General features: G+C 47.7%; 6 protein-coding genes across 6 annotated transcripts; 4 read left to right on the forward strand and 2 right to left on the reverse strand.

The window, feature by feature from the left end:
* Positions 1-1106: 1106 nt before the first annotated feature.
* Positions 1107-2895, forward strand: F5147DRAFT_791667 (Alpha/Beta hydrolase protein; the record flags this gene model as incomplete). Its single annotated transcript, XM_041443073.1, has 9 exons — positions 1107-1144; positions 1197-1223; positions 1274-1328; positions 1398-1584; positions 2234-2240; positions 2291-2509; positions 2551-2623; positions 2681-2702; positions 2761-2895. The coding sequence occupies 9 exons, from the start codon at positions 1107-1109 to the stop codon at positions 2796-2798; spliced, it is 666 nt and encodes a 221-aa protein (XP_041285019.1). The 3' UTR covers positions 2799-2895.
* Positions 2896-6581: 3686 nt separating this feature from the next.
* F5147DRAFT_781510 (uncharacterized protein) lies at positions 6582-7918 on the forward strand (the record flags this gene model as incomplete). The annotated part of the gene is made up of 5 exons (XM_041442648.1): positions 6582-6722; positions 6783-7409; positions 7457-7680; positions 7735-7751; positions 7803-7918. The coding sequence occupies 5 exons, from the start codon at positions 6582-6584 to the stop codon at positions 7916-7918; spliced, it is 1125 nt and encodes a 374-aa protein (XP_041285020.1).
* A 2269-nt stretch (positions 7919-10187) lies between these two features.
* F5147DRAFT_540668 (uncharacterized protein) lies at positions 10188-10391 on the forward strand (the record flags this gene model as incomplete). The annotated part of the gene is made up of 1 exon (XM_041430227.1): positions 10188-10391. A coding segment is annotated over one exon (204 nt), but the record flags the coding sequence as incomplete, so codon positions are not given.
* A 1245-nt stretch (positions 10392-11636) lies between these two features.
* On the reverse strand, positions 11637-13099 carry F5147DRAFT_791669 (uncharacterized protein; the record flags this gene model as incomplete). Its single annotated transcript, XM_041443074.1, has 2 exons — positions 11637-12535; positions 12589-13099. The coding sequence occupies 2 exons, from the start codon at positions 13097-13099 to the stop codon at positions 11637-11639; spliced, it is 1410 nt and encodes a 469-aa protein (XP_041285022.1).
* A 504-nt stretch (positions 13100-13603) lies between these two features.
* Positions 13604-14228, reverse strand: F5147DRAFT_781513 (uncharacterized protein; the record flags this gene model as incomplete). Its single annotated transcript, XM_041442649.1, has 2 exons — positions 13604-13999; positions 14052-14228. The coding sequence occupies 2 exons, from the start codon at positions 14226-14228 to the stop codon at positions 13604-13606; spliced, it is 573 nt and encodes a 190-aa protein (XP_041285023.1).
* Positions 14229-16368: 2140 nt separating this feature from the next.
* Positions 16369-19087, forward strand: F5147DRAFT_659117 (uncharacterized protein; the record flags this gene model as incomplete). Its single annotated transcript, XM_041434548.1, has 8 exons — positions 16369-16506; positions 16568-17094; positions 17328-17388; positions 17438-17482; positions 17530-17890; positions 17951-18602; positions 18796-18885; positions 18997-19087. 8 exons carry the CDS (start codon positions 16369-16371, stop codon positions 19085-19087), a joined length of 1965 nt encoding a protein of 654 aa, XP_041285024.1.
* Between the last annotated feature and the right edge of the window lie 454 nt (positions 19088-19541).

Below are 19541 nucleotides of genomic sequence, written 5' to 3' on the forward strand. Positions count from 1 at the left end.
CTTCATTCTGGAGAAATGCGACCATATTGGACGGACAATATCATAGACAAGGAGATCACCGGGAATGATGCCACAGACTCCCTGTATTTGCGTACCGATGGAAGCATTCAGGGAACACAGCAAGTCTAATTGGTCGATACGATCGAGTTTTCATCTGCAGGTCTTATATCACAGGGTCAGTCCCTTTGTCCATGTGACGCACGCCCAATGCGCTCTCAGCATGATGCACATGCTGAGCAAGGCGGAATTGCCTCTTCTCCCTTGTTCGTCATCGAGTTAGGTACGTGCATATGAAGTTGTTTCCATTGTCCTGTCGCCTCATTAGCATATAGCTTATTTCCTCATACTACAAAACTCTCCCGAGTCCTTCTGGTTGTGTATACTTCATTTTTTTTCTCACAATTTTCATTGCCAAACTGGTCAGTCTTCCTAAAGATCTTAGATGTCTGCTTAAAAATGTTGGAAGCCTCGATTACAGACAACATTCACGCTGGTGAGGCTGCAGCTGGTCAGGATTCCATTTCAATTATAATCACGAAGTCCCTCAATGACTTAATCAATCATGATTCTGGCATATCGGACAGGCGGTGTGGCAAAGATTGTTGTCTTATCAACAGGAAGTTAAGGTGATATCTAGGCCAGTCAGAGAGTACTGAGTATCAATCAATCAACGTCGGCCACAGCTGGTTCTAGTACTGATCGATACGATAAACAGTCACCTGACAGAACAGGGACACCGCCTTGACAAATGCTACAGAGCCAATTTGCATTCACGCCTCTTCACGCCAGTCTTCGCATCAACACCAGACGAGTGTGACTTCTGGAAGCTTCCGATTCAACAAATTACCATCAACGATCAGGTTCTTTCACTCTTTCATTCACTGGTCCACGGTGCACCATCACCGATAGCTGTGCTTGATACCGGGACAAGTTACAACTTTTATTTTAAGTCTGACTGCAGACATCAACACATTCTCATATGCTATAGGAACGGGTGGGTCCATGAGGTACAACCAGCAGACAGAAGCATGGTAAGTGAGGTGCGAGTTGAACTCCGATACTGCACAAGAATACATACATACTTCATCTCGAAGCATGGACACAAGATGGCTGGTGCACTGGCGGAATACAGGCAAATAACGGAGTGAGAGGGTTCTCAAACCGAATCTTAGTTGTATTCTGAATTTAACCCATAGGTCAACTCTGGAGATTGGCTTCTTGTCGTCAGAAGCGGTGTGCTCTTCGCTGCTGACCTGACATGTTCCACTTGAAGGACGAATGGTGGACCTGGATGCTCCTCCCTCGCAGGTTTGTTGCAAGAGAATGGGGTAAGCCTCTTTGTTGACAACAAGACTCATCTATAACTGAGATGTTTAAAGCCTTTCACTTGGTCCTAGGGTCAGGCAAAACCAACAGTGAACCAACACAGCTGGACCAACCTGTCCTCCGTGCTTTGGGTGGAGCCACCTGTTGGTACGGGATTTTCCCAAGGCATCCCAGACGCACAGAATGAGGATGATGTTGCTGCTCAACTCATCAGCTTTATGCAGCAGTTCTTTGAGGTCTTTTCGGTGTATTCAACAGGTGAAAGTCTAAGTTCTCAGAGAGCGTGGTAAAAGATCGTATTGACCATATTCAGTATGCTGGAAGATACGTGCCTTGTGAGTCCTAGTCAGCAGTCATCTTCTTTGAACGTAACTCTAAGACAAATGAAGATATTGCAAACTATAACTATGAAGACCTGACTCGGTTAGACCTCTCATTGCAAGGGATATGGATCAATGATTGTAAATAACAGTTTGACTTGCTCTGTCTCTTCTCAAGGGCTCATATGTGAAGCTTAGCCTTAATCTTGTCATATGTAGTGCAACAGGAAATCCCTGCATTGGACTTCGTGAATAAAGCACGCTAGTCTCTTCTCTTTTCAGTTTGTCCATTTCACTCGGACCTAGTTTGCAGGTCACTCACCAATTGATATCTAGTCAAACATACATGGACCACCTCGACGAGAAGGCCGCGACGTGCAATTACACTGGCTAGATGGATAAGTACGTCACATATCCTCCAAAAGGTCTTCTTTGCCTGCCAGGAGACTCTACCGTTTTTGCTCAAGGCTGCGATATCTGGGGTGACATTTACGTTAATGCGCAGATGATCAACCTCTCTTTATATTGATGGATACCATATTAACTTCTTTTCCTCCCCAAGTATCTGACACCATGGGATGTCCTAGGTTTTCTGTAAGCCATTCAATAATTGACTCAATGCAGCCCAGCTGACGCAGATCCAGAGACATGCAGTCTCCGATCTACTTTAACCTAACAGACGTCAAGGAAGTTATCCACGCGCCCATGGATACCGAGTGGATTGAATGCACTTTGGTCCATGTCTTCCTCAATGAAGACAGTAGCTTACCCCCTGCACTCACTGCATTACCGAATGTTATCGAGAAGAGGCAGCGGACCGTCATCGTGCACGGACTCGTGGACTTCATGCACATTGCTGATGGGTATGACTTCAATTTTCTGACGCAATGGTTTGATGACTTAGAGACAGAATTGCTATTCCTATCGCTGATGACAGCTTCATTGTCGATGGTGTGGGTGCCTATGAGTGGACACATGTAAGTTCACTACAATTTGCAGGGTCTCCGAGTTGTTGCTGATGTTTTCTGCACTAGGGTTTGAGAGTTTGCGCCAGTAGTAAGTCTGACAGTGCTGTCATGCAGACATCGTCTAACATTGAGACGGATCATTACAGGCCTCCTTCTAGATTATGCAGTACCTGATGGGGTTTAGAGACACTCCTTAGATAAATACTTACTTCCCATATCACATATGTAGTATCACAGACAAAGTTGAACTGGACGAGTGCCACACCACCGGTACCCTGAATATCACAGTCAACATGTGGGACTATGTGTCTGAGACATGTTTGCAGGACGATTATTTTCACAGATGGACCAGTACTGGCATGGCAGATGCGTTCAAGTTGTTTGTTTTCGGCAGGGTAGTAGGTACTATGATTCAATTGTCACTTGTTGATCGTTGTTTTCACCTGTTCTCACTAAATCTGATATTGACATCGACAATGACCAAGGTCAAACATCATAATAAAGGACTCGACAACAATCCTCCTTCTATTTGCTCTGCATGATCCTTGAAGTTGAAGTTCGTTCAGTTAGTGGACACAGCTACTAGCGAGTCAGTCGAGCTTTACCTTCAATCCATGGGCATGTACCATTCAGTCTGCCACTTGCGGAGCTGTGGATCGCATCCTGCATGAGGAGGTCAATATTACCATTGGTACCCATATATGCGCGTTCCTTGCCCATGGAGATGTTTATTGTTGTCATAGATCATGTAGACATCAACCCGACCGCTGAGAAGAGCATCATCATGGTCCACGGCTGGCCCAGTCTTTGGAGCTCCTGGGTGTACCAGATTGAAGAGTTCAACGTAAACATCTCTTCCATCAGCCGACGACCGTCATGTTGATTTGTTTCAGGACGAGTATCGTATGATTGCTATTGACATTCGTGGTTTCGGGGGTTCAAACCACCCTGCTGATGTATGTTGGGATTCAACCTGCTATTTGTCTCAGGTATGTTTTGTAGAAGGTCTGACTTACCTAATATCTTTATACTAGTCATGACTGGGGTGCTGACGTCTGCTACGAGGCTACGAGGAAATGAACTGATATCTTCTATGCATTGGTTGGCATGACCGTTCTGGTAAACAGATCACTATTCATCAATCTTCCTACCCAACAATCATCACCAGTATTTGCACACTGCTGGCCCTTTTGCGGACAGCGTTCAGCTCGCAGCAGTCATGCCCAAGCTAGCTTACCGAGTTTTCTTCGAGAACCACACAACAGAAGCCATAGCTGAGCTGAACAAGGCATGACGGAGGCACATAATTCAGTACTTTATTTCTGACTTAGTCGGACAGCCAAAGGTTGATAATCAACCCAGTTAGGCGGGCCATCCAACGTGGGCCCATGCATGCTTATGCACAGATGGGCCCACAGCACGGAATAGCATCCATGCTGGCAGGTGGGCCAAGTCTCGATCCCAAGATGAATGGGCCAAATTGCAATGGGCCACAAGGCACATGGGCCTGACATTGGAAGGGCTAATGGATGGGCCAAGTCCTTATTCTTGGGGAGATTTTGGGCCCATGACAGTACTGGGCAGGGCTGGTGGATGGGGCCAAACTAGTATTGGAAGAGCTTACGGATGGGCCCAGCTCAATGCGATGGCCGCGGAAGGGCCCAGCTGGTTATTGACAGTATCAGAAGATGGGCCAACAGGTTATTCCTGGGCCCATCACAATACTGGGAAGGGTTGGCGGATGGGCCAACTGGTTATTTTGGGCCCAGTAGATACCGATTCAGTATGCGGATAGGCCTGGCGTTCAAATATTGAAGTATCCGGCAGGGCCCAACTGGCCCACCAAATATAAATTCAGTGTGTGGATCGGCCCAGTACGCAAATATCCGGAAGGGCCCAACTGGTGGGCAACATACATTCAATATGCAGATCGGCCCAGTACACAAGTATTAGGAAGGCCCGACAGATGGGCTAACTGGTTATTTTGGGCCCTGTAAATTCCGATTCAGTATGCGGATAGGCCCGGCGTTCAAATATTGAAGTGTCCGGAAGGCCCAGTACACAAATACCCGGAAGGGCCCAACTGGCTGGCAACATACATTCAACGGATCAGCCCAGCTCGGTCAAGTACACAAATACGAGGAAGGCCACCAAAGCTGTGCCCACTGACAAAGATTCAGGATGCCCACATGACTGAATGGGAGGGTCGACAGACAATGGATCGGTGTCCATCCCTGCACTGGAAGATCCTTGCGATTGTGCATGGGGCAACTCGACGGATACCGGCGGTGTATCCCAGGGCGCGGATGCAGGCAACCTTTGTGATGGTGTTCGAGAGGGCGTTGATGATGACAAGGTGTTGTATGGACTCATTGCTATTGATCACTTCAGAGCGGAAGGATGTTCCTCGCATTTTGTTTGTCTCGCTAATAATATGATGGCTCCCGCCTTAACGACCATTCCCGAAGTCAAGCTGACCAAACCATTTTTGATAGACCTGACGTCATCTCCCAGATGCGAGTGTTTCCTATGCCGGTCGTGTTCACTCATGATCCAGTGTGTCCATTATCTTTAGACTCAATCTCGAGGAGGCCGGGCGGTCAATCCACCGTGAGGTCCGGTGGACGATAGTGGGAATGATCCTCGTAAGTCTCTGACTTGCAAAATACTTACCGGTGACATTTATTTACCATATGCAATGGTGATATTGGTGATACAATAATGCTAAATAAGACCTTCGAGCGTGACCCACTTCCAGCACCCGCATGTATGGTCAACCAGAGCTGTTCGGTTCATATGAGGAACGGTGAGACCGGGTGACAGAACTGTGTGGGGATGCACTTCAAATATATTGTTTGCTGGGCATTCAGCGCCGCATAATGGAACCTCTGGATGCCATGATCACAAATATTCAGGAGGGTCGTCAGCAAGAGTAAGAAGACAACGCTGAATTTCAGGAATAGTGCGGAAGTGGATCATTAATTCATGCGAAGAATGGCCCAGTAGCACTCAGATTTATGGGCGCCTCCAATGTCAGATGAATGTTTGTCCAGCTCACATATGTTGAGTCGCCGATCAACCTGCCACGGATATGTTTGAGGCACAGTTATGGAAGGTATAACCTCTGCTACCCAAACAATCTACCAGACTATACCGATCAGCTTCCGTAGCATTAACACAGGGGCAATAAGAGCTAGCTGTTTGGGAGGGAATACATCGAGCAGTGCTGTTACATGGATTACAGCGGGCATCATCATGGAAGATATGCAGATAACACTTAGTATGGGCATGAGAAAGATAGGGACACAGAGATTGTAATTATAAAGTTGGCTATTTGCAAATGCCGGATGAAATTGCAAAGTTGGATAGATGAATTTACCATTCTGGCTGCAATGCATCTCAGGAGAGCTTTGACATTGATTACGACATTAGGGATATTGACTTCACACATGAACATCTGCCCTGTGCACCGAGCTAGCAACACCTTGTCAGTCAGGAAATCGCACTCCGGGAAAGTCTGCCCTATGACGTCTTGTAAGCCATTGCAATGCTCAGACACGAGAAGACTGTCCCTCTGGAGAAACCACAAGTGAAGTGAACAAGGGCATGGCCGCATGTTCGTTTCGCATAGGACAACAGTCGAACCACTCATAGATAAACTACTGTTACATCTGTTCCATATGCTATTATTGCCCATCGCTTCACCGGTGGTGCATTGCAAATAGTCTATCCTAGCTATTAGTGGACAGATTCTTGGACACGAATCTATAGGACAATTGTGGAACCGCTGTTGAACACAATACTGTTACTCCTGGTCCACATTTTTGCGTCCACAAGCCACAAGCTTCCAGAAATACCCACAACCGGATCCAAATAAATCCAGACTTGTCAGAATTTCACAAAGTCAGCTTTCGATATCCACCGCATTCATCTTCATCACTACCAGATTTTGCTGCCAGAAATCATCATGACCGTACCTCCTGAACAAGCTAACCAAGCCTTGAACATCACATTAGCCACCCTGCAATCGCTCATGAAGCGTTGCATCAAGGTAAAGGAGGGCGATCCTGAGGCCTTAAGGTTATCGGATGGGATTGCCAGGTGCGTGGTGAGTGTTTCTGATCTTACCCTTAAAATTGTCTCAGTGAAACTAATACATTTGACACAGGCCAAGGACTTGAAAATGTATGGCGGAAACACCACATCATTCTCACCACAGCTGCTTTCTTTCGCTGCTGTTGTGAGAGAGAACTCAAAGGGCAGCACCTTCGAGAGTGTCCCAGACTGGACCTCCATTACAGACAACGACCCATGCATCAAGAGCCACCCGCGCTTCGACAAGACCGTCGATTATCTCCCTCCTTCGCTCAATGATCTTGTCATCGCTACAGCAACCACTAATCCCCCTACTACCATCACAACACCAACCACCGTCGTACCACCATCGACACAAGCGGCCTTACCATCCATGCCATCCCTCATGGAGTCGGATATCCTTGCTGGGCCTGAAGCGGAAACGAATGGATCATCGGGCCTTTGGAAGGGAGACGCCGAGGACCCCCCCATCCCAATCGACACTCCCGCCTCTCTGCCGGCAAAATACAATCTCTTCGTAGCCAGCACCAAGAAGAGAAAGCTCGTAGTAGAAGATACAGATGCGGCTGTTGCGGTAGCCCAGAACAAGTTGCCTTCCCCTTCTGAAGAGCCAGTCAAGAAAAGGAAGAAGGTTGAATCCCAACCCATTACCAAGCCTGCAGTGTGGGGCTTGGATTCTGATATCGTGACTCCATGGAAGGTATGTCTTTTCTGCATCTTGATGAACAAAAGCTGACAAATTTAAAGCATTCCGTTCGCTACCACCCCTGGCAGTGTGACAAATGTGCCAAATTAGACATAGCCTGCATCGTCCTCCCCGACAAGAAATTTGGATACACGCGCCTCGCCTGCAAAAATTGCGACAGCATGAAGATCTCGTGTGCAATTGACGGTGTTGGTGTCCGGCAGAGGTTGCAAGTGAAGGCAGTGAAAGCATCCTCTGACCTGCCCCAACAATCAAAGCCCTCGAAGTCCTGAGCTGTCTCTAAAAAACTCGTGATGCGTGTTTCTCGCTCTCAATGGAGCATTGTTCAACATGAAGGTATGTTTTCCTATTCCCTCAGAACAAGTTAAGCTCATGTAGATTCTGCAGAGAAAAAGCCAAATGTCCTTCTGGGTCGGGTGCAATCACCCGCTCCCACCAACCTGCTTGAACCGGAGCCCACTGCAAGAGAAATCTTACAGGGCATCCAGGACCTCGGCAAGTGATTGGATCTCCTCGCCACCAATGAGTGGGTGGACGCATTGGAGGTCAGAGTGGGTTCGGTGGAGACAAATCTGCTTAAGCAGTTGGACGAGTTAGAGCAATGGCTCAATGCATCTGATGCCCAGTGGAGATCCTTGGAATCCCTAGGGTAGATAGAAAATTTAAATATGGACTAACTATATAGAATGCATCCAATGAACTCCCTTATGTACTGTAGATACTCCGCAGGACTCTGTACTATTATATTATTGCATGTTCAGCCTGGTGCTGTATGTTTATCCGAGTTCCAATGATTGAATCCACGCGCATTGTTGATACAATGCAGCCACTGTCATTCCTAACTTCCTTTGCAATAGTTACAAACACAATGTCCTTCATGTCGATCCGATGTTCGGTAATATATTCTTTGAATATTGTGGGTTTGACGAATGCACCTCTGATGATGGTTGTGCATGGGCATGCATCCGGAGGAAATGCACCACCATCCATGCAGTACATTCATCTGACATGTATATCTTTCTCAAATGTGCTTTATGTTGACCAATAGTTGGTATCTGAGCATACACAAATTGTATCTACATTCGGGTATTCTACTGGCAAGTGTATCCGGACTACATTCAATGAAGGCGTGAGCCGCACAAGTAGTGGATCCTGTTGGTTGTGCAAATGACCATGATATCAGATGGCACCTGCGCATATGTATCCGATATGATCTTGCATCCTACCTGGAGGGTGCATCCAGAAGTGATTGTTGATGACCCAGATGCTTGTGTTCCGACATCCAAATTCCCCAGCCATCCAGAGACCCAAATACAATACTTGCCTGCCTGAAACACTACTAACTGGGTCCATCCATCAACATTTCCTAGCCTAAATACATATGCATTATGCTGAATGGTGGCCTTCTGATGCCCGGTCATAACCGACGAATGTATCACTTCAACAGAATATTGTCGTCGAAGCGTCGGACCCATCCAGGAAGCCCGCAACCTACTCATATCCAGATGGAGAATCCCCTGAATAGCAAAATGCGATGCTACCATGGTTCCAGTGCCTCGACGCTGAAATCCAAGTTGCATTCTGAGTCAATTCTTGGAGACCACAGTTCATAGGGCCCATTGGCTGCACACGAAGGCATCATGCGACCTATGGGCGGAAGAACACTTACCAGTCGCACTTCGATACGCACATATTTACCAAGAACATGCCTCACATGCCTACCCAAGATTTGTGAGGGGAAGTCCAACACTCTGGTCTTTTTTTTTTTCAAATCCGAGTACATGACGTCTTTCATTGACCAGCAATATAGTCCATTTACCAAACCTGTGATCCACAATCCCCACAATTTATCCGGCGACATTGTTTGGGATATTTAGCATTGAGATTTGGGTCATAGCTTACGATTATTTGTGGCCAAATTACCGGAGCAAGCTTGTTATTGTAAATCCCCACAATAATGCTTTTGAAGCTCCGACTATATAATGCAACACTGTCCGAGCTGACTTCATCCATCACCTCACCGCAACCTGTCATGACTGATCATTACCAAATGCTCCATAAGTCTGCTGCCGATACATTTTCTATCTGGGATGCAGCAGAAATATTTGAATACGCCACTTCCAGATTCACTGCAATCCATATGTCAATAATGAAAGATAAGAGCAACAACTCTAGCTCGTATCAGCACACATTCATCTGCGGGTGCATTACGCGAAGGGTGGCCGAAGATACGAGACCCGGACATTGCATGTCTCTGATGACCGACAGGCTCCTATTGCCCTTCAAGGTAGCGGAGACTTTGGGCGTAAAGCCATCTTCCGGGTTCACAGGCGGGGGCCCATGACACTGTTTGATGTTAGACATTTCCTTAGTACAGAAAATTCAAACAGACCTCATGTCCCTGTTCTGAGGTCTGTTTGAATTTTCTGTACTAAGGAAATGTCTAACATCAAACAGTGTCATGGGCCCCCGCCTGTGAACCCGGAAGATGGCTTTACGCCCAAAGTCTCCGCTACCTTGAAGGGCAATAGGAGCCTGTCGGTCATCAGAGACATGCAATGTCCGGGTCTCGTATCTTCGGCCGCCCTTCGTGTAATGCACCCACAGTTGTACCGTGCATCTATATCCACTCATGTAGAGCTTGGGCATTGGGCGGCCAAGCAAGGACTGGATGATATGTGCAGGTTCCTTCAGCACTGGACATCCGTCTATACAGGCGCGGCAATAATGTGTAACAGGAAGTTGCTGAGCCATTGAGATCCAAAATGCCCCCCGGAAGGCTTCAATATCCTGACTTGCATAGGTGGCTATGGCCATGGCATAATGCAATTGACCAACTTGGGCATTGAGCTGGCTTATGATCCAGGAGTTATGGTTAGCTATTCTGGCCGGCTCGTGAGGCACGGCGTTCAGGTTGCCGAGGGAGACAGAATCGTCTGGGCTTGGTTTATGCGCGATAGTGTGCATAATTATGCTCGGACCCCGCGTACAGAGTATGCAAAATACAATCGTGCGGACTTTGCAATATACCACCTAGCCCAATACAATCAGGCAGATTTCATTCGGTACCACACGTTGTAGTTCATTTTCGGTTGATGTTGCCTTACGGACAATATGGCTCATGTGACATTTTGCGTCCCATCTTCTCGATTCTCAAATGCACCATCGGTCATATCCGAGAAATAGGTCTTCGTTATATGCAGGTGGACATAATGATACTTCATGTAATGTTATAGCGTTGTCTTTGTTGTCCTGACCAAATTTTTCACTTACATATAACTTTTATTTGACTTTCATGACCCATTCGGTAGACGATCCTCCGGCTGCATTTGCCGGTTCACTACAACAGGATGTTCTACCGGCCAGAGCACCAACATTTCCATCGATGTCCAGACATATCCGGAAAGCTGGTCCTGGATGCCCTCAAGATGTCTCTTGCGGTTGGCTCGGGATCGGCGTTGTTGATCGGCGCAGGTTGATCATCCTGTTCCGGCTGTCAGCTTGTGCCAACGGTTGGGACTGTGCGCATGGGCACACCAGCCGCCGGGCCAGGCTGTCGCTTCTCTTCTAAGAGTCATTTAGATCAGTCATGAGTTCTTCCGATGTGACAGAAAACTCACCTCCGACTATGTTGGGTTCAACCCGAGGGGATTGGGCAAGTGTTCTCTTAGGGATCTTGGAGATCGTGCAGGACTTCTGAATGCACGTTCTGGATGGCTTTGATGTCCCGCGGCCACCTTCACTTGCATTCTCTTCCTGACACCGACACAGTCGATCACACAGGTGATCTTCATATGATCGTAATTTGCATCCCAAAGTGTATGTGAAGACAATGCACATGTGATGGTCATTGCTTGCGGACATCATCCGAAAGCTGTAGCATGCCAAATATCTATAATACATCGCACCGGATTCATACGAGTGACTCATCCGAAACTATGGACATGCATTCAGTCAGCTTCCAAAGACTGCGACACAGTTTGATAACCATATGCAAGTCGCGTGTATCCGAACTTTTTGTCCGGAAGGACAACGCAGGGTATGTCCAATTTCGTGCACAGCACACGCATCGGTAATAATCGAATTGGCTAGCTACAATACAACAGATACTGATCTATGTCGCCATTCTCCCTAAGTCATTGTATGATAGCTTTATGAAAAACAAAACAAACTGGTATTAAGCAAAGTGGACTGTTGGTGATACAACAAATGATAAATGAATCAAATGGCCATTAGCGACCCTTCACCAAATATACGGCGGCGCTTTGCAGCTGGCTCCCGACCGTCATCTTGCTCAGGATGAAATAGATAATTCAGCATATCCAAGTCATGCTCCGCCACAATCTTCTGCCCATCCGATGCACCGTCAGGACGTCGAATATCCTTCCGATTGACATACATAGGATAATGGGTCTTCCGGATCGGTCCAGCCCAATCGAAATTGAGCAGCATGAAGTGTTTGTCGTCTCGCACAACGAAATTGGTATCTTGAAGGTCGCCATGAACATAGCCGTCATTGTGATCGTGTAACTCCCGGATGAGAGAGGTGATGGCCTCCTTCAGCGGCTGATGGTTTAAAACACCTATCTCACTGAGCAGTCGATATGAGCCAGGTCGTTGCGGAAAGCAATCATTATCAATATCAAGGGCATCCATAATCACCATATTCCAGCCGCTGGGTAAAGAATTGTAGGTGATAAGTTTGGGAGCGTTCCCCTTGCTGGCACAGAATTTGTGGGCCTGAGGGGAATAGTGCCTAACTAACTTGATGCATATCTTGCTCCCGGCCACATTGCCGACGGTTTCCCCAAAGAAGATAAGTCGATCCCAGAGGATTTGAGTCTCATCATACGAGAATTCCTGGATGTAACCAGTTGAATTGGTATAACTCCGAGGGTAAGGACATTTTAGATATGGATCTTCAGGTTCGAGGGACAGGATTGGACAGGAGTACAGATTTGTAAGTTTGTCGACGGCAATTTTGAGAGCCCTGAAAGTACGAGCCACCATCGCTTGCATACGGAGGTCTGTTGAATGCCAAAACAGAGGAATGATAGGGACCAGGACATCGGACTGGACCTTTTCTGTGAAAACAGAGCCTGCAAAGCCGATGCATGCCCCTAATTTTGATCAATATAGGGCTTTGGCCATTAATCTGGTGGAATGAACTAACCAAAGACAATGACATGGATGCATGGAATGAAAGACCGGAGCCTCGCTATCTCAATCTTCGAGTCTTCCATAAACTTGCAGTAATACAACATCGCCTCCATGAATGGTTCAGCAGCACCACTTCCAATCTCGTTCTTCCCCTCAATTATCACCTGCACAAACTTTCCATTGGTAGACAAAAGATGTCCGTCCATCGTACATCTTGTCGAGCCAACCATAGAAGCATTGAGTATAATACCGTAGTTGCGGAGCACTTGCCGGAATGTATTCATCTGCGCGAGCTCATTGGGATAGAAGGAGGCCATCTTTTCCGAAAGTTGCAAAACAAAGTCGTTGTTGCGGACAGTCAGTTGATGATTTTGACAATCGTCCACGAACTCGGCGAAGATAGGCTCGAGAAGAGTAACCAGAAGAGGGTCTGCGGCTCTGCGAGGACGATTGCAAAGGTACTCTTGCTGGTCCTGCTTTGTAGAGAATGCGGACAGTTTTGCACCAGCTGATGGAGTACCCATGTGTTACAGGCATCCGTAACACCTACAGGAGCCTCTGCTCTGCCTACGCCTGCCCCCGCTCTACTAGACTCTCCGTGCGGCGGTGCGCCACCCGCGCTTAGAAAGACAGCGGTCTGGACCGCTATGACCCCACCCCTGGCCTAGATGGCCTGGTACCTGATCCATGGAGGCTGTACGCCTCATGGTCACCCTAGATCAGCACATGTATACGGCATGTCGCTTCATGAAGATCCGGAGCGCCCTTGGCGCCTCATGTACCTATGCGCAGTCGCACTTGGCGCTGCATGCTTGATCAGAGGTTAAGCCTCATGTACTTATCTGAACCTCATGTCTTGTTATCATAGATCCTAGATATACTATAGATTACAGACTGAGCTTGAACACTTGTAGTTAGACCCTATAAGTAGACAGATTATTGTACTTAGACTTTACTTTAATCTACTAGGTTCATCCCAGAACTTGTTCAACTAAGCCTTACCAGCTTCCTTGCATAAGACTGCACTTCTAAGTCGCCCCCTTACGACTTAGCACGTATCCGCTAGCCCTGTATCTCGATGAGCGCCGTCTTACCGAGATCACCGGAGGAACCCTTGACATTCTGTCAAGCCGAGAACCACCCTCAGCTTCAGTAGGCTCACTCGAGCCGTCGCTGAGAAGACCTATCCTAGTTCGCACACGCCGACCAACGGTCAGCGTAACACCACGCCCTTCTTGATAAGTGATTCGTCGATCAACAGCTGGAATGTGTCGTGCAACGGCAGGATGTCGTACGACAATATGAATACATCCGCGCTCTATTCCATCCACAAACACATCGGACAGTTTGGTTAACGGGTGCAGCTCGACACCTTCATCTATGATCGCGTTGCAGAAGTTTGTATCATTCAAGTTGATCTTGACCTTCCACAATATCAGATTATCAACATCCGATTGTAGGCATCAGATCACTCACCTTCCATAGCTCAAGACGGTCAGCGGCAACATGGTCAAACTCTGGCTTCTTCGCGTCCTTGATGACATTTCTGAGGTCACCAACGGTCTTCGTCCGCTCAACGTTAACTGGGAAAATATGGCAAGGATCATCGCCCAAGACAATGCAGTTGAGTTTCAGGTGGAGCAGTCCAGACATCTGACAAACAAGAGTGATAGTATCTCGAGTGGTGACTGCAGTGAGTGCTCACTGCTGCAGCAACAGCGCACTAACTTACAAAGCCAAGCAGCCACACCCCGTGACCAGGAAATTAATTTTCTGTGAGAATACACCGTGCCTGGGAAATTTGTCATCGACTGGTTTACCCCTTTCTGGGTATCCCATGCACGACATAACACCATTTATTGGTGAGAAGTGGATTAAGGCCTATTGCGGTGGACGCGGCTCTTCAGCAATGGTCAGAAGCAAATGCTTTTGATAGTCTGTTGACGCAATCAGAGGTGGTGTGATTTATCTTGGATGCACCGCAACAGGCCTTAATCCACTTCTCACCCATAAATGGTGCTATGTCGTGCATTGGATACCTGGACAGCCATACAGGATCTTCCGGAAGCAATGGTGGATTGGCCTTTCCCGACCATGCGCACAGTCCCAACCATTGGCACAAGCTGATGGCCGGAATAGGATTATCACTCGGATATGAAGTCCCAACTATCGTCGATGAGGAGCTTAGGTATCGGTTGGGTCTACATCTGGGCCATCCGCCGGTACTGGGTACAATAGCCTGTCCACCGGAGGGCATCTAGGAATTCGAATTTCCGGATCTGTCCGGGTCTGGAACAAAGGTAGAGCTAGTATACAAGTCTAAGTTAAAATATGGTGCGTAGTACTAGGTAATGTAGGAGACAAACAAATCCAGCAAGCTTGAACATAGTGATGGTAAAGACATAAACAAGGTTTAAACAAATAGGAAAGACAATTGAAAAGCCCTTCATCGCTGGCCCACCAGTCCCTTGTATTGACTATTACCCCAGTCAACAAACAATTCATTGTTATACTATATGATGTTGGCCCACCCGCCCATCTTGGCAAATTCACTCCATTCCCATAAACTACATAATGGCCTGCCCGTCACTACCGGTGATGGCCGTCATGTCCCGCCCGCCCTATCTGCATATGGGCCCACCTTGGATGGCTCAACTTTACTTCCCACCCCTTCCACAACCCCCTACTATAACTTAGCATTCCATCTCATCGCTGTTCCATCAGAACACATTCATCCTTTCTGCACTGCCCATCCGGAGGTGTACGGATTGTCTTTCCCCTTCTGGAATTTGGGCATTGTACAGGGGCTCCTCCCGGTTGTACATTCTTTCTTTTCACACACAGAAGTGCCTGAAGCCACATCTTCAGCATCCACAAGATCATCCCACCATTAGTCACGAGGATCTGATGGCCCAGTGATATCATGCGTTTCTCTAGAGCTAGCTAGTTCTATCCGAGTTATCTGTGATTCACCTGCATCCGGCTGTGAATCTTCATCTGTAAGGTTAAATGGTCCTACTAAGCTCTCCTATGAGATATCAATGTCAGAAAATGATCCAGAATTCGCATATCCCGTGGCTGATGAAGCAGCCATTGCTGCAATGTCATGTCCCTGGACCATGTCAAGGGCAATGATATCTTCAAGAATATATCCAAGGTAGGACACACCTCCGCCGATTTATATCCTGCATGGGAGTTCCTACTATGCCCGGATTTGAAGATTTGCAGGCTGACTTACCGTTGAATCTTGGCATTACCGACGGCTTGGGTGGAATGCATGAGATCATAATGGCACTCATCCACGCCACCGAGCATTATGACCATGCAATGCATTGTGCTGTATCCAAAGACTCGATCTGTGTCGGAACTGTTGGACTCAGAAAAACAGTCATAGCTACTATGGCAATTAGGAAGCCTGCAAGAAGCATTTGTCACCGACTCGCTGGAATCCAAACACGCGGTCTTAGTAAAACAAACACGTTTGCCTACCATGAATGTTTCATTTGAAATCAGGAAGTCGGGGAAGGCTTACCATGCACAAAGCATGCTCCCATATTTGGACAACCCAGCTGTGGCAACCGAATGCGTGGGATAACGATCGCCGAAGAAGTTGTATTACATCATAATTATATTAACCCGACCACGTTGTCTTTTGCCTCAATGCGTTCTCGGAAAGACCCATGACTGACGGATTGGTATATATAAGTCCCAAGACTTGATAAAAAATCATTGAACTCATCTTTCTTTTCATACACCATCGTCAGTTACTCACTACAGTCTGTAAATACTGAGAATGACACCTTCGGAAATTGCTAACAAGGCCCTCGACTCCACGCTTGAGGTTGTACAATTGCTGATGAAGTGTTGTATGAAATTAAAGGAAAGCGACCCAGCCACATTGATAATCTCGGATGAGATCGCTAGATGGGTGGTAAGCCTCGCTGCCTACAATCGTTACTTTATTTTTGGATAAACAACTCAATTTGGTGCAGGCAAAAGATTTGAAGCTTTACGGGGGAACCCCCACATCGTTCTCCCCTCAGCTGCTGTCTTTTGCAGCCATAGTACGGCAGCATTCAAAAGCTGGGAAATTTGTATCATTGCCCGACTGGAACTCCATGATGGAAAACGACCAGCGCATCAAGACGCACCCACTGTTCCACAAGACTGTAGGCTATCGTCCCTCCCTCACGCACCCCGATGCAGAACCAGAACCCAGCATGTCGTCATCCACAGTCCTGCTGGAGCCGCATTCAACGAGTGGGACTGTTGTGGAAACCTGTATGCCTCAACATCTTGTCGCATCAAAGGCCCCGCATCTCATTCAGTCGCTCCATGTCGTCCCTGAGGTGCAACTGAGGACATCTGAGTGGATATCTCCTGTTGCACCGGTTGTGGAACCCATGATGTCTGGCGTCCGAAGTACCATAACCCCTATGGTCATACCGGAACCATCACCACCGGTTTCAATGCCTCCTGGGACTGTCGGACAAAACATGGGAAATATCGGAACGGTACGGTGGGCCTTCCCACTGACCGGTAACCTGCAGAAAATGAAAACGGAAACGGACGACAGCGAACCCCAACCGCGCTGGATATCCCGGAAGCCGGTTCGGAAATGAAAGAGAAAGTTTGAGTCGGATGATGAGGGGACGAGTGCCACTGGTACCATTCATGTTAAGGTGACTTTGAGAGCATTTATCTGTTTGTTGCTAATGTGCATTGATACAGCAGAGGGCATTGTCGGTGAAGGCCAGACATGCCCCCATCCAACTTTGTGGACGAGAGAGGTTTTTGGCATGCAGAAACCAGGGTAAGTCGTCCATGTAGCTGGAGTTACCGTCTTACTTGGGTTTCTCCAGCCTGCCGGATGGGGTCTAGATGCCACAGTTGCTACTGCGGTAGAGGTAGGCAGACAATCGCATTCGAGTAAATATGCCCTCACATATTCCAGCATTCCGTTCACTACCATCCCCGCAAATGCGACAAATGCATCAAAATGAACGTGCCATGCATTGTGTTGCCTGACAAGAAGTTCGGGTGTACAAGACTCGCTTGTGCAAACTGTGATGAGATGAAAATTACCTGCGCGATCGACGGCGCTGGTGTCTGGCAGAGGCTGCAAGCAAAGGCGCAGGGAGCTGCGATGAAAACTGGCATCAATGCACCGCTCAAACATTCTAGGATGCATGCACCTAAGTCACGCGCGGCTGTTACAACACCTTTTGTATCCGCTCCTGCGAAGACAACTAAACTTTCCAGACGTTCATCCTCCCTTGTCCTACAGAAAGTTGTGCCGGACAATCCATTGATTGGTAGGCGCATCCATTGTATCCTCCCGACTTGCTCACCGAGGATTTTGACGACATACTCAGAGGTCGAGCAAGGACCAATGAACTTGATGCCAGAGAAGGCGCCACCGAATATGCAGCTGTTCAGATCTCTGCAACTCCCACCGGTCGACATGCTAGCACCAGTCCTACCATCTGTACCAGCCACCCCCTCAGAGCCTGAACCCACCGCAAGAGCCATATTGCAAAGCATCCATGACCTTGGCAGGAGATTTGATCTCCTGGCAACCAATGAGCGGATGGATGCTTTGGATATGAGGGTGGATTCGGTAGAGCGGAGGATTAGCCTGAGGCTGACGGTGCTGGAGGAATGGTTCACCGTATCTAATGTGCATCAGGAATTGTTATCACAGTCGATCGGTAATCTGTCTATGTCCTTACGGGTGCACAGCAACAATCCGGGTGCACATCGTCCTCGCGCCGACAGTAATGCGCACGCACCCCAGCACCTGCCAGAACCAACCATCGCCTCATGGCTGACAAATAATCCTGCTGGCGATGAACACCCGGGCATCTCCACCATAGGCAGGGAGTACACCCATGCATGGGACCAGTCCATTATGATGGGCATGCAAGGCGACGCCCAGACCTCGACATCTCGTTGGCGGCAGACATACCCCCCGGATCCTCCTTATATATGCGAGCCTTTGATTGCATCTTCCCCATTGTCCAGCACGTAACCCGTCAGAACACATGAGTAGATCTTGACTGCATAACTAGTTCATGGCGCTCCCTTGATTTGCATTCCGCTCTGGCATCAAATTTGACCTCACTTTCATTACAATTTTGGTAGATAAAGCAGGTTGAATTTTGCTTAGTAACAAATGTAAAGATGTAATCTCGGTGATCAAACAAAAACTTCAATCCAGGAATGTGCTCGGAATATGCGAGAGACATACGTGGACCATCATTGAATCGCCCATATCCGAAACAGAGGAATCGCTACCAGAAGGTTTGAAGTCAGTTATGACACCTCCCGCCCGGTTGGAATTTAGCCGGTTGGTCGTTCTTTGTATGTGATCGGCTCGGATGTCCTGTCCACATGATATCTTGCATGAACCGACCAATAGGTATGGTGCCGATGCAGCTGCACAGATGTTTCAGATTATCTCAGACACTACGGATGCCTGGTTTCAGTCGGCTGTTGAGGAAGCATCATGATGAGGCCTGCAGCATATGGATCATCAACGGTGATCTGAGGGGCTGGCGATAAATACAATGGCTACCGGACAGCATGCTAAGGTCTTGATGAAAATATTATTTAAAGCGTGTCAGATATCCTGCAGTACCAAGCTGAACTCCCAATGCATGTTGTTCTGGATATTACGACCTTCCACCAAGCAATCACTGCTCCACTCAAGGACTTCTGAAAGCTCATTTGCTACCTTCGATAACATTCCCTGATGCATTTCACACCCTTGCATTTCACTCTGGATGAAGTTTCTTTCCCCACTTCGGAGGAGTTTGCAATGATAATTGAACAAATGCATCTCACCACTCAATTCCATCCTTTGTTCTTTGAATGGTATTCTGCTGCCTCGGATTTGCTGGCTGTATGGTTACCATCAGCAGAGAAACTGAAGGTATTATCATCCACACCCACATGCAGGAGGGT

Source organism: Suillus discolor (genome assembly GCF_016758755.1).
Source record: "Suillus discolor strain FC423 chromosome Unknown F5147scaffold_140, whole genome shotgun sequence".
NCBI lineage: Eukaryota > Fungi > Basidiomycota > Agaricomycetes > Boletales > Suillaceae > Suillus > Suillus discolor.